The following is a 16673-nucleotide window of genomic DNA, read 5'->3' as shown; positions in this document are numbered from 1 at the left end:
CAGTTATATATAGTTTAGGAAAGTGACAGAAGCAATGTTTTGTATAGTGATATAGCACTTTTACAAACAAATGATCAGTCTCTGCCATGTACCCAAATACAGATCCTCCTCTCTCACATACTTATTTTCAATGCTCTAGTAAGAATTGAGTGGGCCTCATTGGCTTTCAGCTCCCGCCAAACTGAGGGGCAGCTAATTGTATATCATTAATTAAACAGTGCTACTTAAATCGGTCGGGGGGGTGGGGGTGGACTCCACATCAAAGTTTCACATATTTAGACGATTAGTTTGAGTTAGGATAGTTATTGTGAAACCAAATAACAGAGCCAGACATGATAAACAGCTCTACCAGTGAGGTTGTTTACCAGAACCACCATCTGTCTCTTCGATGCAGGTTTACATGGCGATGTATAATCTCGCGATAAATGTCTGGAGGCGAGCTGCACCCACGAGAATGTCGTTTCGCGCGCTGAGGCTAAGCTCCAGTCGCATTTCAGATTGACAGCTCTACTATCCAATGAACTGGATCTACTTAGAGAAAAGCAGCCAATCGGGAATATGCATTTTTACAGCAGGCGGGATATCAAAGTCTTGAAGAATAACTCATTCATCAGTCTCTTACAAGGCATAGAGTTGGTCGTGTAAACCATTGCAACGAAGTTATTTAGGGAAAACGTGCGCGTTATTCCTTAAACGTCAATTTCTTATTTTCACTTGGACGAGCAAACAGGTAAAGCAGTTTTTCCTCATATTTTAAGAACTTTTAAAATCGCACTCATTGATATCTTTACCCAGTGGCTAGCTTACTAAGGTTAGCTAACTTGACAAAGTCCTACCTCGTTTCTGTTTGGTTTACTACATCAAGTTCCCTAGCCAGCCAAATGTAAAATGCAAAAGGGAAAAAAAGTATTGACCGGGACAGTTTTCGTGCTAATGAATGTACTCTGATTTCTTATCGTTAACGTATCATTTGAAAGCTGTGTAACAATAAGTTGTAACGTGGTTTGCATAGATATGGGTGGGCGATGAACTTGACTACAACGAGCTGTTGTACTGTGTTGTTTATCTGTGGTAAACCTTCATTATGTACAACACTTTGTGAAATTTCAACTACCTTTGTCACTTCAGTGTTTACTATTACGCAAAACAAATACGCTAACCTTAAACCGATTGCCTATTTCCTTGTTTTTCCGTATTGGCTTGTGATAAATTAGCTTATGTTTTCGTCTATATTTTGAAAAAAAATTAATGGTGTCGGTGAAGTAACGCGTCTTAGGTGAGAGGAAGTCGTTTGTTTTCGATGTTATTACTTCTGTTTTGTTCACTGGTGTTGGTTTATTTCGAGCCAGCAGAGCGAACAGGACCTCAGCTGAGAGCGCAAAAGTAAAAGCCAAGCAGCCGCCGAGCTCGTCGCTTATTATAGGAACAATGCACGGTCTATGCGGGTAAATGACCGTATCCTATCATAATAATCGATTATAAACCATATGTACGGCAATAATTCGGTGTGTTTTATTGTCAGAGCGAAGGCACATTGTTTGCTAGCGCTCCCTCGCGTCCGGATGTGCTTGCTTTTAAAAGAACTGGGAGTGGCCTGCAGCTCAGTTTCCCGCACTGTATTTAAATCAGCTTGTTCCCTCCCTTTCTGATACTCTGCTGAAGTGACAGCCCAGTGCTGACAGCAGCATAATACACTGACCCAAAGAGTGAATACTCATATTTCTGCTACTGAGAAACTACATTTAACTCTTTGTTTGGCTGAAGATAATGTACTAAAAGCCCTAAAAAGAGAAGGGAAAGATTTTATTTGAACGAGTGGACAGCGTCGTGTGAACAAGTAGTCATAGTAGAAGAACATGTTCAATTTAGGGTGGTAATCCCCTAATTATTTGTTTTAAAACTATATGTGGCAAAGGTCACATTACAGTGCACAAACAGCGATTGTATACAAATACGTGTAGATCATTTTGGTTCAAATCTTAAAACCAACAATAATTAAATCTATTACAAATCATATAATACATGCAGTAAGTGGAGGAACTAAACAATCTTTTAATTATAGTCTTGTGTTCCTTCTGGCAATAAATGATGAAAATGAATGAAAGTTAATACAGACCACACCTTCAAGTCTTTTTAGACATAGCCACAATAAATGATAATGTACTATTCAGTGGGCTTGATAGATGCATAAATTGCATGTTCCAAATTTAAAAAAAAAAAAAAATGTATCTGCCAAAAAATCTTTTGCAGTGACACAGTTGCACGAATGTAAACAAAAACAAATGACACATTTTGGTTTATTGTGTTAAGCCTTAAACTACAACTACAGCTTTTTGAGTTAATGCCATCCACTGTGATGTACATTTTTAGTTTCCCCATAAACTTGACAAAACCAAAGAAAAACCTGCACACTTCTATTCTGAATTATTCTCCATGGTTGTGTGATTTATTTAATTTTGTTGATATGCTTTGTGTACTACTTTGGAGCATTGCATTATAACCATGTCTTCTGGAGTTCAGCTGTTCAGCACTTACTTACTTACAGAATCCAGTAAAATAATTGCAACGATTGGTGTGGCTATAATGGATCATGGCTTGGCTGTTGACACAGGGCAGCTGCAATGTGGATTCAAGTGCGCACAATGGATGGGAAGGAGACCCACCGGGTAGATAACCTCTCCAAACTTACCAAGGTGGATGAGCTGCGTCTCAAAATCTTGGAGATCTTCAAGGTGGAACCAGAGAGGCAGCGGCTGTTCTACCGTGGCAAGCAGGTGAGATAATATGGTTAAAATTTTGTTTTTCTTTGATGCTTTTCAAAGTATAAGCATTTAAGAAGGCAACATTTTTAACATGGTTAATAGAAGTAGTTTTTTTTAGATTTGTCTCAGCTAATGTAAAAATATCAAGGTTATAGTTGTAGCTCAGTCATGAGTGCTGCTTTAACATTTATTTGTGTAAAAAAAAAAAAAAAAAAAAAAAAAAAAAAAATATGGAATGCATAAAATGCAAAACCGGCATTAAATTAAAAGCTTGTATTAAATGGGAATTTAAATTTCCTATCATGAAAAATATCTCCTATGTCATTGTACAGGCACCAGTAGGAAATATTAATTAAATATTAATATTATTAAATATTTAACGATGTAACACGTGTTTTTTTGCAGATGGAGGATGGCCATACTATATTCGACTACAACGTGGGACTAAATGACATAGTGCAGCTGCTTGTTAGGCAGAAGATGCCCCCTGTTGATGTTGTCAAGAGCAAGGACAAAGAAGCCGAGCTCTCTGACTCTGATTCTGGCTGTGGCTCAACCCAGAGCGAGTCTGATAAGAGCTCTACTCACGGTGAAGTAGAGGGTCAAACTGCTAGCACCTCTGCCCAGACCAACAGCTCAGAGCTCATCGATCCGGGGTTTGGATTTTACAAGGTGCGTTTTAAATCTGATATTTGGGATTAAATTGGGTATTGTATATAGTGATTACAAGTTACCTTTGCTTTGTGGGGAAGGGGCTTCCTAGGATGGGAAGAGGTCATGAAGCGTGGTCAAATGACATGTTGACCTAGATGATCAACGGACAGTGTGTGTTCAACCTGCTGCATTTCTTAGCCATGTTTCTGCTGTGATCCAGCATGTCACTGTCAGGGCTCAACAACACTTAAGACATTTCTTATACATGTGGACACTTAAAAAAAGTTGGTTGTATTGCTGCCTCAAACAAGAGATGTCATCCTATGAATCCTCCAGGTAATTGTTTAGTTCAGGTTGAGTGTCACTGCACATTGATTCATGCTCACAGCCGTGTAGGCTGCTCTGTATTAAACGGGAGGCTATAAATAAATGGGTATACAGCGGGATACAATCGTCGCCCTTCACTATAAGCAGGAAACGTCCGTCATCATGAATACTTGAGCTGCCATTTTTTTCAGAACTGCTCGTCATCTGCTCGACACCTTTCCAATGTAGGTTTTTCTGTCTGACCATCTGTTACTTTCTGAAACCAACAATTTGACCTTCACGCCCACTTCACATCATGATTGGCTGTGTAGAGGTGAAAAAAAGAGCCAGGGTTGTACTTCTCTCCCTAACCTGTTTTTTTTGTTTGTTATGCAACTGTTTGTGACAGTTTTTTGTGTGTACAGTCGAGTGCAACACTGAGCGCCTTCAGGAGTGATTGGGTGAAAATGTGTAACACTCTGCTCGCATTTAAACTTTCACATCTCCCCCTATCTATGTATGAGAGCTGGCTTTGAGTGCGGCTGCTTGGAACAACTATGAACACATTTGATTTATGACATTGTCGCACTAGTTATTTTAAAGCATAACCTGACCCTGTGGTGCATCGCCTAACCAGCTATATTACTGTATCTTGTTATGCTCCAGAATTCGCAGTTACTCAGTGTATGTAACTTACATTACTGTAACATCTCCTTTTTTTTTTTTAATGCATAACTTTCAGTTCATGTTGTTGAGATTATAGTGTAAAGAAAATGCAGAAGTTTTATGTGCTTGACCACAATGTTTTAAGTATCAAATTTCTGTGGAATCCAGTAGTTTGACACCTCTGCAGACTTGTTTTTGGATGGGTTTTATTATCTATTTTCTATTCCCCACTAGCACGATTGAGATGGCTGTTCATACACTTTGCATGAATGTACCAATGTATTTGATTTGGATAAGCTGGGGGTGTAGTGGCTTGGATGTTTAAGCCTTTCTTCATCCAACATCTTGTAGACATTGTGAAAATATATAATTTTACCCCATGTTCTGACAATCCATATATAAGGACGAAGGTCTGATGAGACCTTCGTCCTTATATATGGAGGTCTGATGAGAAGCTAAAAAATTGAAGATTCTCAGAAGGAAATTAAACTTGTTTGGGTTTAAAATGTGTCTGAACTTCTTCTCTTTTTGTGTGTTTTGTAGATCAATGAGCTGGTGGATGCAAGGGACTTGAATATGGGAGCGTGGTTTGAGGCCCAGATTGTGAATGTTACGAAGACGACACAGACGCCTAAAGAGGAGGCTGCAGAGGCACAGCCAGCAGAGGAAGAGATACTGTACCATGTTAAATATGAAGAGTAAGATTCCTTTTTCTGTCACTTCTCTTAATCATGCTCAACATTGAACTAAAATATAACTACATGTGTATGTAGCACCAACGGTTGAAGCTTCAGATTTTCTGTGGTATCTCTTTGCCCCCTATGAAAGGTGCTGTTGTGTTGGTGACTTTGCAAGTGTGTTAATGTTGGTGGGAACATCCATCTGAGTGGTGTAGCTGTTCCCCACCATGCAAACATACTTGGGAGCTCTGTGTAGGAAGCACCTGTGGTGGTATGTGGCTTGTCTCTGAACTGCAAACTGATATGGTGTAACATTTACGGTCACAGCTACCCAGAGAATGGTGTGAATCAGTTGCTGTCCAAGGATGTTCGTCCGCGGGCCCGTACGGTGTACCAGTGGCACCAGCTTGAGCCAGGAATGGTTGTTATGGTCAACTACAACCCAGACGAGCCCAAGGAGCGTGGCTACTGGTATGACGCAGAGATCCAGAAGAAGAGGGAAACGCGTTCTCTGCGAGAAATCTATGCCAAGATTATCCTTGGGTAAGGGCACTGTTCCATGTGTGGTGGAGTTGTAACACTAAGTAGGGTGAATTACTACAAGTCTAATATCTGCTCATCTAGCTGTGGTGGCAAGCGAATATTTATGTCTGTATCTCAAAGTTCGTTTGGATATTTGGCTGCCACAGTAGCAGGTGGGGAGAAGTTGATTTCCTGCTGTGGTGTCAAAGTATATTGTAGAATATATTCTGCGCTGCTAACATTTTAAGAAGTTGGAGTATAAACCACTGTTGTATTATATCTGGATTTGGAACTCACAATATTATCTTCCTTTCCTTTACCTTTCTGCATAGTTATCTATAAGTTTCTAAGTCACTGAGATTCATGTTTTTGCCGTTAGATTTTTTCAAGTTATTCATACAGTATGTATTGTAAGATGGAGATTATACTACTATATTGCTTCTATGCAGGTTACATTGACTCTTGATTCTTTGTTTGCAGCGATGCTGGTGACTCTCTTAATGACTGCCGGATCGTGTTCCTGACTGAAATCTACAAAATTGAGGAAGCCGGCTCTCTGAGTGAAACCCCACCTGGATCAGAGAGTCCACTAAAAAGTAGGTTTAAGTTTGTTATTTTGTTGTTGTTTAAATTGTAAAGTACAATTTTAAACTGATTAATTTTGACCTGTGAATAATCAGGATTTTGATTTTGACTATGACAGTGTACTTAATGTTATTTAGATATAAAATCTGCCTTACCCTACCCAGTTGAAAAGTGTTTCATAATGTTGAAATACAATATTATGAAATTCTCTATTTTCCAGGATCAAATGGACCTGAATGCAAGCACTGTAAGGATGATCCCAAAAAAAACTGTCGCTGGTGTAACTGCCACATCTGTGGCATCAAGCAGGATCCTGACAAACAGCTGTTATGTGATGAATGTGACATGGCCTATCACACCTACTGCCTGAACCCACCACTCACCTCTATCCCTGAAGATGAGGACTGGTGAGTAAGAACAGCTGTGTTCACATATCCTAACCTTTACTTGAATATAAAGTTAGGAAATTACTGGTCATATGTTGACGAACGGGCAATCTCGTAATTGATGTGAATCTTGTAGTACTTGTGACCTCTTTCAAATGCATTCAATATTGGCCTGATTATTTTCTTTTTTCCCTAAAGCCAAGAACAGTTTTCAGCTATTTATATACTATATAATATCCACTATTCTGAGATCTTAAAAGCTTGAAAGCCTCAGTCACAGCTATTTTCAGGCATTAAATGTCAGGGCTGTTTGGCTGAATCAAAGCATTAAACTTAACTGTTAACAGGCCAACCACTGGGTTTCACACCATTTATGACATGTCATGTTTTTGATCATTATTTGTGTTAATATGTTATACTTGACTTGACCTATACTCTACATATCATGCTGTTACAGGTATTGCCCAGGTTGCCGTAATGATGCCAGTGAGGTTGTGTTGGCTGGAGAGAAGCTGAAAAAGAGCAAGAAGAAAGCAAAGATGGCTTCCGCCAGCTCCTCCAGCCAGAGGGACTGGGGCAAGGTGAGAGCTGTGATGGTGTTGCCAGACAGCAAATCTTATTTGGATATACAAAAAAATTATCACATTTACATATTTTAATTGGTTATTTCGACTGATGGAACTGATGGACACTGGTAAGAGCACCTAGAGTATGCTTTAAGAAATGGGCTCACCGTTTACATTTTCAGAGCCATTGGAAAAACTAGTTACCACATAATACATGGTGTTAAACGCTTAAGTCTTTACATACATAAAATGTACGACTCCTCTCTCTCCAGGGAATGGCCTGTGTTGGTCGAACCAAGCAGTGCACTATTGTCCCATCCAATCACTACGGCCCAATTCCTGGTGTCCCTGTCGGCTCCTTGTGGAAGTTCAGAGTACAGGTCAGTCCAAGCAACTTGAGAATTACACTAATGCTGTTGAAGAAACATTTGCAACGAAGTGCATAAAAATTCTTGAGTTCTTGTGTTCAAGTTAAGGTTAATTTTAATGTTGACAAACTGAATAACACTAAATTTGTTCCAGTGGCCGGCAATGATGTTCAGCTTTTGGCTTTTTCTAGGTCAGTGAGTCTGGAGTCCACAGACCACATGTAGCTGGAATTCATGGCAGGAGCAACGATGGTGCCTACTCTCTGGTCCTGGCTGGAGGTTATGAGGATGATGTGGTATGCTGTTGATTTTTATTTAATCAGTAGTAGTAGTAGTAGTAGTAACATATAAAAGGTAGTGAGGATAACTTTTAATGAGCTTAAAGTTGCTGCTTAATGTCAGTTTTGATGGGAATCTCAAGTGTCAAAAGTAGGTCTAATTTTGATACAAAACCCAGAGATTTTTTTCTAACCGCTTACATCCTGTTGACAAACCGTCTTTGTAGGCTTATTTTGTCTGTTTGTGACGTCTCATTGCAGGATGATGGTAATGAGTTCACTTACACTGGCTCTGGCGGACGAGATCTGTCTGGAAATAAGAGGACTGCTGAGCAGTCATGTGATCAGACACTTACCCACATGAACCGGTATGATGCTAAAGCATAACTGCCATAAATCAACAGGATTTCAGAGTTTTTTTTATTTTTTGTATTTAAATTATTTGCTGTGGTCCTTTGCAGGGCACTGGCTCTCAACTGCAACGTCCCCGTCAATGAGAAAAATGGAGCTGAGTCCAAGAACTGGAAGGAAGGCAAACCAGTTAGAGTTGTGCGCAGCTGCAAGGGTCGCAAGCACAGTAAATATTGCCCTGAGGAAGGAAACCGATATGATGGGATATACAAGGTATGAAGAACACTGGACAGATTTCTGTATGCATTTTTAGGGAGGGCAGATGTCAAACTGGCACATTTTAAAACATGATTATGTCAATTATTGAACTATTAAACATGGCATGTGACGGTTAATTCATTACATTGATAAACTGATTCAGCCTCACCAGACCTGAATTACTAGTAAGTCAACAATTACCTATAGTTTGAGTAACGCGTTTATTAATAATCTTGTAAACTCCAGGATTCATTTGTAGTTTTACTTTACATGTCTTTGACTTCCTTCAGGTGGCGAAGTACTGGCCTGACAAAGGCAAGTCTGGCTTCTTGGTTTGGCGTTATCTGCTGAAGCGTGATGATGATGAGCCGGCACCGTGGACAAGGGATGGCAAGGAGCGCATCAAGAAGCTCGCTCTCACTATGCAGGTACAGATGATGAGATCATGATATATTACACTGGTTTTTCTGGGTGTCATTCCCTGTTCAATCTGTGCAGAATACTTTTAACACAATTTTGACAATAGTTTTACCATTGATTTGGGAAAAAAAAAAAATGCAAAGTGTTACATCTAATAGGTGTTAAAATCCATGGTAATCTGTTGACTGTAAACTGCTCATTAGCTCTCTAATGTTCATGTAACTGCAATTAAATTTACTCAATCTCATTGTTTCAGTATCCTGCTGGCTATCAGAAAGAGAAGGAGAACAAAAATGAAGTGGAGGAGGCGGCGGCAGCAGCAACACCCAGCAAGGCAAAGAGGAAGAGAAAATCTCAGGGCAGCGGTAGGTTTTGTGTGTGTATGTGGGTGTTAGTTTTTACTTGGTGTTCTGAAACAGAAGTCCATATAAGACTCCTGCAAATCACACTGGAGCAATGCACTAGGATTTTTGTGGCATACAGAAAATTATATTGCTGGTGGAAGTGGTAGATTGATGTTTTTCCTCTGTAACCTAAACAAAATCTGCCACCCTTTCTCCTACAAACTTCCTAAATTGAAAATGTGTTTCTCACTTTCTGTCAGAATCCTCCAAGACCCCACCAGCCAAGACTCCTAAGAAAATCAAGGTAGAGGTATACAAGCTTTCCCAGGAGCAGAAGGCCCTCATCAAGAATGACAAGCCAAACAAGAAGCTGTGGGACGAAGCCATGGAGTCACTGTCACTTGGACCGGTGAGCATGACTGTGCTTGGTCAAGTCACCGCATGGTTCTTATGTGCTTAAGCTTACATTTGGGGAAAGCTAGGTAAATTAAGCTTGACCTTGCTTATAGTTGACATATTGATTAACAAAAAATGGCTGGTATGAATGGCAAATTTGGTTTGAGGAACAAAACTGTCAGGTGGTGCTTTGTCAGCGCTGGATCATACTCTCAATTAGTTAATAAGGAACTTAACAGGAGCTTCTTGGTGTAAAATTGTAATGCCTTCTTAAATGTTTAATATTTTGTTTCTGCAGAAATTTTTGAACAAGGTTGAAGAAGTTTTCCTCTGCATTTGCTGCCAAGAAGTGGTCTATCAGCCCATCACGACAGAGTGCCAACACAATGTCTGCAAAGTAAGAAACTATTACTATCGCACACTTTTTACATTTACAATAACAAACAATTCATGATACAATAGCAATACATTGCAGTTAAGTAGACGAGATAGATTACAGCCTGTAAATGCATTTACATCTTGAAAATACGGGAAGTTGGGAAAATATTGGAAAGCCTTTCCTTGAAAATGGCCTAATTATATGGACTTAATCACACCTCATTTTAGGGATATTTTTGATGAATGATATACCTTTTTAGAGATGCCTTTTTATTTTATTTTGTTGCAGTAGTGATAGGGTTACAGTTGCTATCTTAAATGTCATGTTAGCTGTAGTAGCTTTTGATCTGATGACGCATCCCCTCCTTACACCACCCTCTGAAACTTATTGTGGAGAATGCAGGAAACCACCAACTAAAGGTCATGTCAAAATGAATCTTAAAACAGTGAAATTTTAATGAAACAAATATAGCAGAGCCCCTAAGAACTGAAAGTTGTTTCTTGTTACTCCAGGAATGTCTTCAGCGGTCCTTCAGAGCAGAGGTTTACACCTGCCCGGCCTGCAGACACGATCTGGGCAAAAACTACTCCATGACTGTCAACAAATCTCTGCAAGACATTCTAAATCAGTTTTTCCCGGGGTACAGCAACGGGCGATGATCATTGGTTCTGCTTACTCAGCCCTCGAGGAAACGTGATGTAAACTGTAAGGGGAATTTTCAGTAGAGGCAATAAAGAATCAGTTTCTCTTAATATATTTTTTATGATTTATAAAACTACAATTTCTGTGGACTTTAATGCTGCCATTTTTCACCTTGGATCTGCCGTGATGTGTAGTTACTGATGAATCGAAAATTCCTTTATTACTGCCTGTGCCATTACCCCGTTAATACCTTAAATTGTGATTTTTTTTTTTTTTTTTTTTTTTTTTTTTTTTTTTTTTTTTCTTTTAACTCCCAGTGTTTTCATTCTATTCCATTAACTAATGCTAATATCGATGTAAAATTCTTGTTACTTTCAACTAAATCCCTCCATGTTTAGCACTCCTTAAGATAACGTTAAGTCGTAAGTTGATAAGCCGTTTACCCAACTTGTTTGGAGATTCTTTTGTACAAGACTTTTTTTAGAATCTGGATCTACTGTTCGTTTTGCTGTGGCTGGTCATCATTTTGATGCAATCTTCTCAATCTGATCGTGCATTCGGGATGTGAATTGGTTGGCATTCACATCTCACCTGGAAGACAGCAGCTTGATTTGTCATTAAGAAATCAATTGACAAATTTAAAGTGGGGGGAAAAAAACTATCAAGGCAATGTCATCACGACAGATTCTAACTGCAGCACCTTGTGTGCACCTTGTGTAAACCTTGTCTTGGCATGATCAGATGATTGGCATTGTATTAAAATGAATGAACAAAGCCTTTTTTTTTTTTTTTTTTTTTTTTTTTTTTTTTTTGAAAAGAGATTTTCTGAATCTAAAACTGTTTCATAAAATGTAGATGAGACTTGACATGCAAGCACAAACTTAACCAGTTTGTTTTTCTGCACTTCAGCTGTCTCTGAAGTGTCTTGTTGGCAAACCGTGTCATCAAACTTGGTTGTATTTTCTAGCTTCCCTATATATTTTCATACAATAATTTTATATTTGTATATGAAGTTTCTGAAAGTTGGTTTAACAATTGCCATGAATTTGATAAAATCTTTAAAGCTATTCTGTGGCATTGATTTGGATTTCCCCTTTTTGAAAAGGTTCATTTTTATAAAGTCCAAAGAAACTTAAATACTTAACCAAGAGTGTAATGTAGAACTCCCATCTATCTAGCTCTTTAGATGTTGTCCCAGACACTTAAACCTAATTGAGTCTAGAAACTTTATTTGTATTTTTTTGCTAAAATTAAAATGTGTACTTTTCATCTTTTATAATCCATTACTGCCCTCTGTGGAATGGGGCTGTTCAGTCAGATTTTTGTCTCTGTGGTAACTTGTCTTACCTGACTTCCTTTAAAAAAAAAAAAACAAAACAAAAAAAAAACAGGAAATGCTTGCATTAATTTGAAACGTTAAGGAAATTCCACACACTGCTCCTGAAATTTGATATTGAATTAACTAAATTATCTGAATTTGTTATTTACTTCTTTTGTCGCTGAATGTCTTTTCATGAATGATGTTTGGTGTTGAATTTCAACAGCAGTGTGTGACAATATCCATCCACATGCCAGCACTTTGAGTTTTGATGGAGAGACAAAGATTTGCATAGACCAGGAAATGTATATTTTCTAAAATTGTATAATTTTTAGTCCGTTCTAGTTTTGATGTAGTTTTTAGAAATGCTTGCACATGTTTGTTGCAAAAATTTGTCAATACATTTTCAGTGTTATTCAATAAAAAGTGAAAAAGATGTTTTGATATTTTTTTTTGTTATTTGAATGTTAGGTAATGAATGTGGCTTCTTAACTGACATGGATACAATTTTAGTTAGTTTAGTTATTTTTAAGGTAGAAAGTTACTCAAACTAGATAAATACCTGAGTAATGGCGCATGATATTCATGGCTTGGACAAACTTTAAACTCATACAGGGATTATGAGAATACTCGTAAAATGTTCACTTGCGTTAAAGGTACTTTATTCTTCTCATGGTTATCGGAGCAGAACAGCCTTTGAGAGAACCGGCAGTGTGTACGTGCGTGGCGTGCACATCGGTTAAGTATGACCGTCGATGACATGAGTAGAACTAAGCGTCTGTTCTCATTGGTTGATTTATCTGTCTATAACCGAATAAACCAACCATATCACCGGCTTTCTGGCCAAGAATCATAGTAGCCGCGTCATTTAACCAATCGCAAGGAGTAGTTCTTGCGGTGGGCGTGACTCCGACCAGCCTCAGCTAGCTAATGCTAGAAGAAAACCGATCCAGGGAATTTTTACAAAACGAAACCAAATTGATTGAGAGTAACAGGGAGAAGGCGATACTATTCTGCAGGAGGTAATATTTTCCAAACAAGATTCATTTTTTTTCAATCGCCGAGTCTGTGTTCTTGTTTAATTGTGATGGTGTGTCTGTCGTCGCGGTGTTTTGTTTTTTTTCTAACTGCAGATATGGAAGTAGCCAGCGAGAAGCTAGCCAGCTAGGTTAAGAATACATTTGGACACGGTGTAGCTCTGTTTAAATACAGCCAATGGCTGGTTTTGCGTGTATGTGTAACTTAGGTTGATTGCATTGAACGTTTGTGTGAGTTTCACATTTTGCTCATTTGAAGCGCTTCAGCTACGGTTTTTTGTTCGCTGTCATCTTAGATAAAATGCTAACAGTTGATGTTAGTTGTGCAGAGCTATCGTCGCCCTTAGCAGCAGCAGCAGCCTGCAGTAACTGCTTCCCTGAAATCAAGCAGCGTCGTTTTACTCTGAACAAGCCTGATATAAATTAACTATTAGGATAACGAATGCAGTTTATGAGTATTAACATTTCAGTCCTTATTAGGAGGGAAGCTTCCTGCAGTATTGAAATAAGTTTCAGGCCCAGATAGAGTTAAAGGGTCTGTGTAGGCCCCTTTTTGTTGTGGTTAGACAGCTGGGGGTCATGTGGCCTTCCATTCACTGAATAGGTCAGTCTCGGTTAGAAAGAGGGTCCCTGCGTATAACTGAGTGATATTCTTAAAAGTGAGATAACGTTTCATCTTGGAAAAGTGATTATTAATTGTTGAAGTGAAATTAGTTCTCAATTGTTTGTTGGGTTTGTTTGGAAGACAGGTCTTTCTTGGTTGTGTTGCAGTGGGATTTATGTGCAAGTGTTATAAACTAGAGACCCATAACTCAGAAATACCTAACGCCCTTCTTTTCATTGAGCTTGCTTGGAACCTAACTTTCTTTGCCCTTTTAAGCTCACACCATGTTTCTTGCTTTAGAGGCTGTTTGTGATTGATGCAAATGACTTGTTGAATGACAGTCACCATTTGGTTTGCCTTGTAGTAGAAACTCACAGTAGGAACAAGAGACCTAAAATTCACAGCTGGTGATGTTTTAATGCTGCAAGTGGCTGATGTGTGTGAAGTTTTGAATGAGAAGATGCTTGAAATGCAAACTTGGGGATATGGTTATGTGTATTTTATGTATTTATTTATTAAGAAACTTTATTTGATCCAAACCATGTGTAAGTGTTGCAGTGCAAATACAGTTATGAAATCGGATATCCTTCCTGATATGCCAATCCTACAGCTAGTCTTTTAAATCAATATATTCTTAGTATGTCCATCATGTTGTTAAATGTGATCAAACACTAAATGTTGCACACCTATTGCATTTCAGGACAATCATTGACAAAGTGGTGATAGTTTGTTTGGGTGACACCTGTGTGCTTGACAGTGCCAGTGTTATCTAAGGTAATCTCCAAACAGATAACTTCTTGTCAGCCGTTTGTGTGCAACAAACAGTTACTTTCATGTCACCTGTTTGTTTGGAGAGGGAAAAATTAGAAAAGTAATTGATGCATTGCAATTTTCTATTGAAAGTGTTAAGATTTGATGCACAGACTACCAGTTGAAAATAGATAACTTTATTATTTCTGCTCCATGCACATTTAAGAAAGTCAACATTATGGAGACACTTAAATTCAGCTAACAATATAAGGCTTTTCAATAGATTAATGTAGAATTCCTAATTATTTTGGTAGTTTATTTTCAGATCAAACCTGCTCAAGGCTCCTGTACATGTAGAGCTAGATGATATGGTTGAAGTCATTGTAACTAATATTTTCCCTTTGTTATATGTATGTTAAGATATGGTAAATTAATGAAAAATTACTTGTAAGAGCATGAGACAACTGATGACTGATTTAAAAAGGCTTTGATACGATTTTAATTATAATATTAATTTTAAGTAGAATCCAGAAATACATAAGCAGTGTATTTACATTGATCGGACACATGTTTGTTTTGATCATTTAGAGAGGCTGAGTGAGCCAGATAAGAGCTGTGAGACATAAAAGTTGTGTCATGTGAAAATAAAATATTTTGGTAATAACACTGCTTTTGAAATCACATGAAATGTTTCCCTCTGGAGTCAAAGGACCAACAACTTGTTGAAAACCCTTTAGCATTCATATATATAGCTCAAACCATGTGTTGAGTGAATACACAACTCACATCTCGCGTTGAGTGTAGAGTGCATACCCACCCCCTACCCACATTAACTCTCAATAAATGTCTTTTATTGATGCTTGCATGTTTTTCATTGTTGAGCAGGCTTATATGCTCACCATTAAAGTTACGTAGGGTTCAAATTATACAAGGACCCAGCCTCCCCCTTATGTCAAAGTGGGTGTCAATGTTTACAGCTTTGATTTGTTATGCTTGATGATGCAGCTTGAAAAAGATAATGTCGCTACACATAAACGTGCGTCAATATTATGCGCATGAACCAAATGATTTGTGCTTTCCAGGAACAACTGTGGGGATTGGTCCAGACAATATATGGAACATCATTTTAAAACAAGAAAATGAATATCTAGTCTCTCAGTCAACCTTTAGTTACAACTCTCTAATGCATGATGGATTGACATTGACTATTGATTAAATATTGAATTTAAAGTGTTTATTAGCTGGGCATACTGGGCAGTATTGATGCACACCTCTGACCAGGCTGCACGGTGGTGCGGTGGTTAGCGCTGTCGCCTCACAGCAAAAAGGTTCCGGGTTTGGGTCCCGGCTCGGCCGTGGGATCTTTCTGTGTGGAGTTTGCATGTTCTCCCTGTACCAGTGTGGGTTCTCTCCGGGTACTCCAGCTTCCTCCCACAGTCCAAAGACATGCAAATGGAGATTAGGCTAATTGGACACTCTAAATTGACCATAGGTGTGGCTGTGAGTGTGAATGGTTGTCTGTCTCTATGTGTTTGCCCTGCGATGGACTGGCGACCTGTCCAGGGTGACCCCGCCTCTCGCCCGAAAAGATGCTGGGATAGGCTCCAGCCCCCCCGCGACCCTACTATAGGATAAGCGGTAGAAAATGAATGAATGAATCTCTGACCATTAGGGTTCAGTGTTTCACTGGTTGCAATCCTCAAATCAGACGACCACATGTAATTCAACAGGTTTTCTGTTGAGGTGATTGAGTAATTATCACCAGTGGCTGCAACAGTGACTTTGCAATAAACAGATGGCTGATAAAGGATGTGAAAAACGTAGATAAGATGTCTTGGTAAGGTGATGGGCCATCACACATGCTACCAGAAGAGCTTCAGTACACATTGGCAATGACTCTCAAAGTCTCTGGATTCCCTCCGTCTGTATAGTATTTTGGTCTGTGTCAGACCTTCAGCGACGGAGCCTTTGTTAACAGACTGCTACCCGCCTAGCTAACGAGCTGTGCCTTTCGGCTGAGTAATTTTTGTACAATTGTGTTTTGTATTACAAATTGTTTATCTCTCACAAACTGTTGTGTGCCATGGTGTTTTGACCTGTTAGAGAGTAAGTAATTATGTTATAAAGTTATAACCATCAATAAGAAGGATACGCACAGTTAATAGGGGTCTTCTCTCAATACAGTATATGATTTGTATATGAAAATAGTTGTATATGAACAATTCATACCGTACTGTAAAATAAAATCTGCATAAGTTGTCAGTAGTATCAATATTAGGATGGGAGTTGGAAATGTTTTGTAAAGTAATAGCTTTACTGATGAGATAAAGGGAGGGAGTTTTTTGATGAGAGTCAGGGAGAGTGGCAGTTGTGAGTGACACGAGAGAAATAGAACATATTT

At 38.7% G+C, this 16673-nt stretch overlaps 2 protein-coding genes across 2 annotated transcripts in view; both read left to right on the top strand.

Annotated features, from left to right (window-relative positions):
- The first annotated feature begins 604 nt into the window (after positions 1-604).
- Positions 605-12317, top strand: uhrf1 (ubiquitin-like with PHD and ring finger domains 1). The gene is made up of 17 exons (XM_023426550.2): positions 605-730; positions 2612-2774; positions 3168-3434; positions 4932-5086; positions 5396-5611; positions 6071-6186; positions 6396-6582; positions 7019-7142; positions 7400-7507; positions 7687-7791; positions 8035-8141; positions 8235-8397; positions 8673-8810; positions 9059-9167; positions 9407-9555; positions 9841-9939; positions 10434-12317. The coding sequence occupies exons 2-17, from the start codon at positions 2622-2624 to the stop codon at positions 10578-10580; spliced, it is 2343 nt and encodes a 780-aa protein (XP_023282318.1). The 5' UTR covers positions 605-730; positions 2612-2621; the 3' UTR covers positions 10581-12317.
- Positions 12318-12782: 465 nt separating this feature from the next.
- Positions 12783-16673, top strand: part of kdm4b (lysine (K)-specific demethylase 4B) — a 43474-nt gene continuing 39583 nt past the window's right edge. The window contains exon 1 of the mRNA XM_023426526.2: positions 12783-12903. The gene's annotated coding sequence lies outside the window, so the exon portion shown is untranslated. The remainder of the gene's footprint in view (positions 12904-16673) is intronic.

Source organism: Seriola lalandi, unplaced genomic scaffold (genome assembly GCF_002814215.2).
Source record: "Seriola lalandi dorsalis isolate HSWRI2012SDOR001 ecotype SW California unplaced genomic scaffold, Sedor1 jcf7180002054829, whole genome shotgun sequence".
Lineage (NCBI taxonomy): Eukaryota > Metazoa > Chordata > Actinopteri > Carangiformes > Carangidae > Seriola > Seriola lalandi.
The sequence above is the reverse complement of the archived record's forward strand: the minus strand, read 5'-3'. Positions and strand labels throughout refer to the sequence as shown.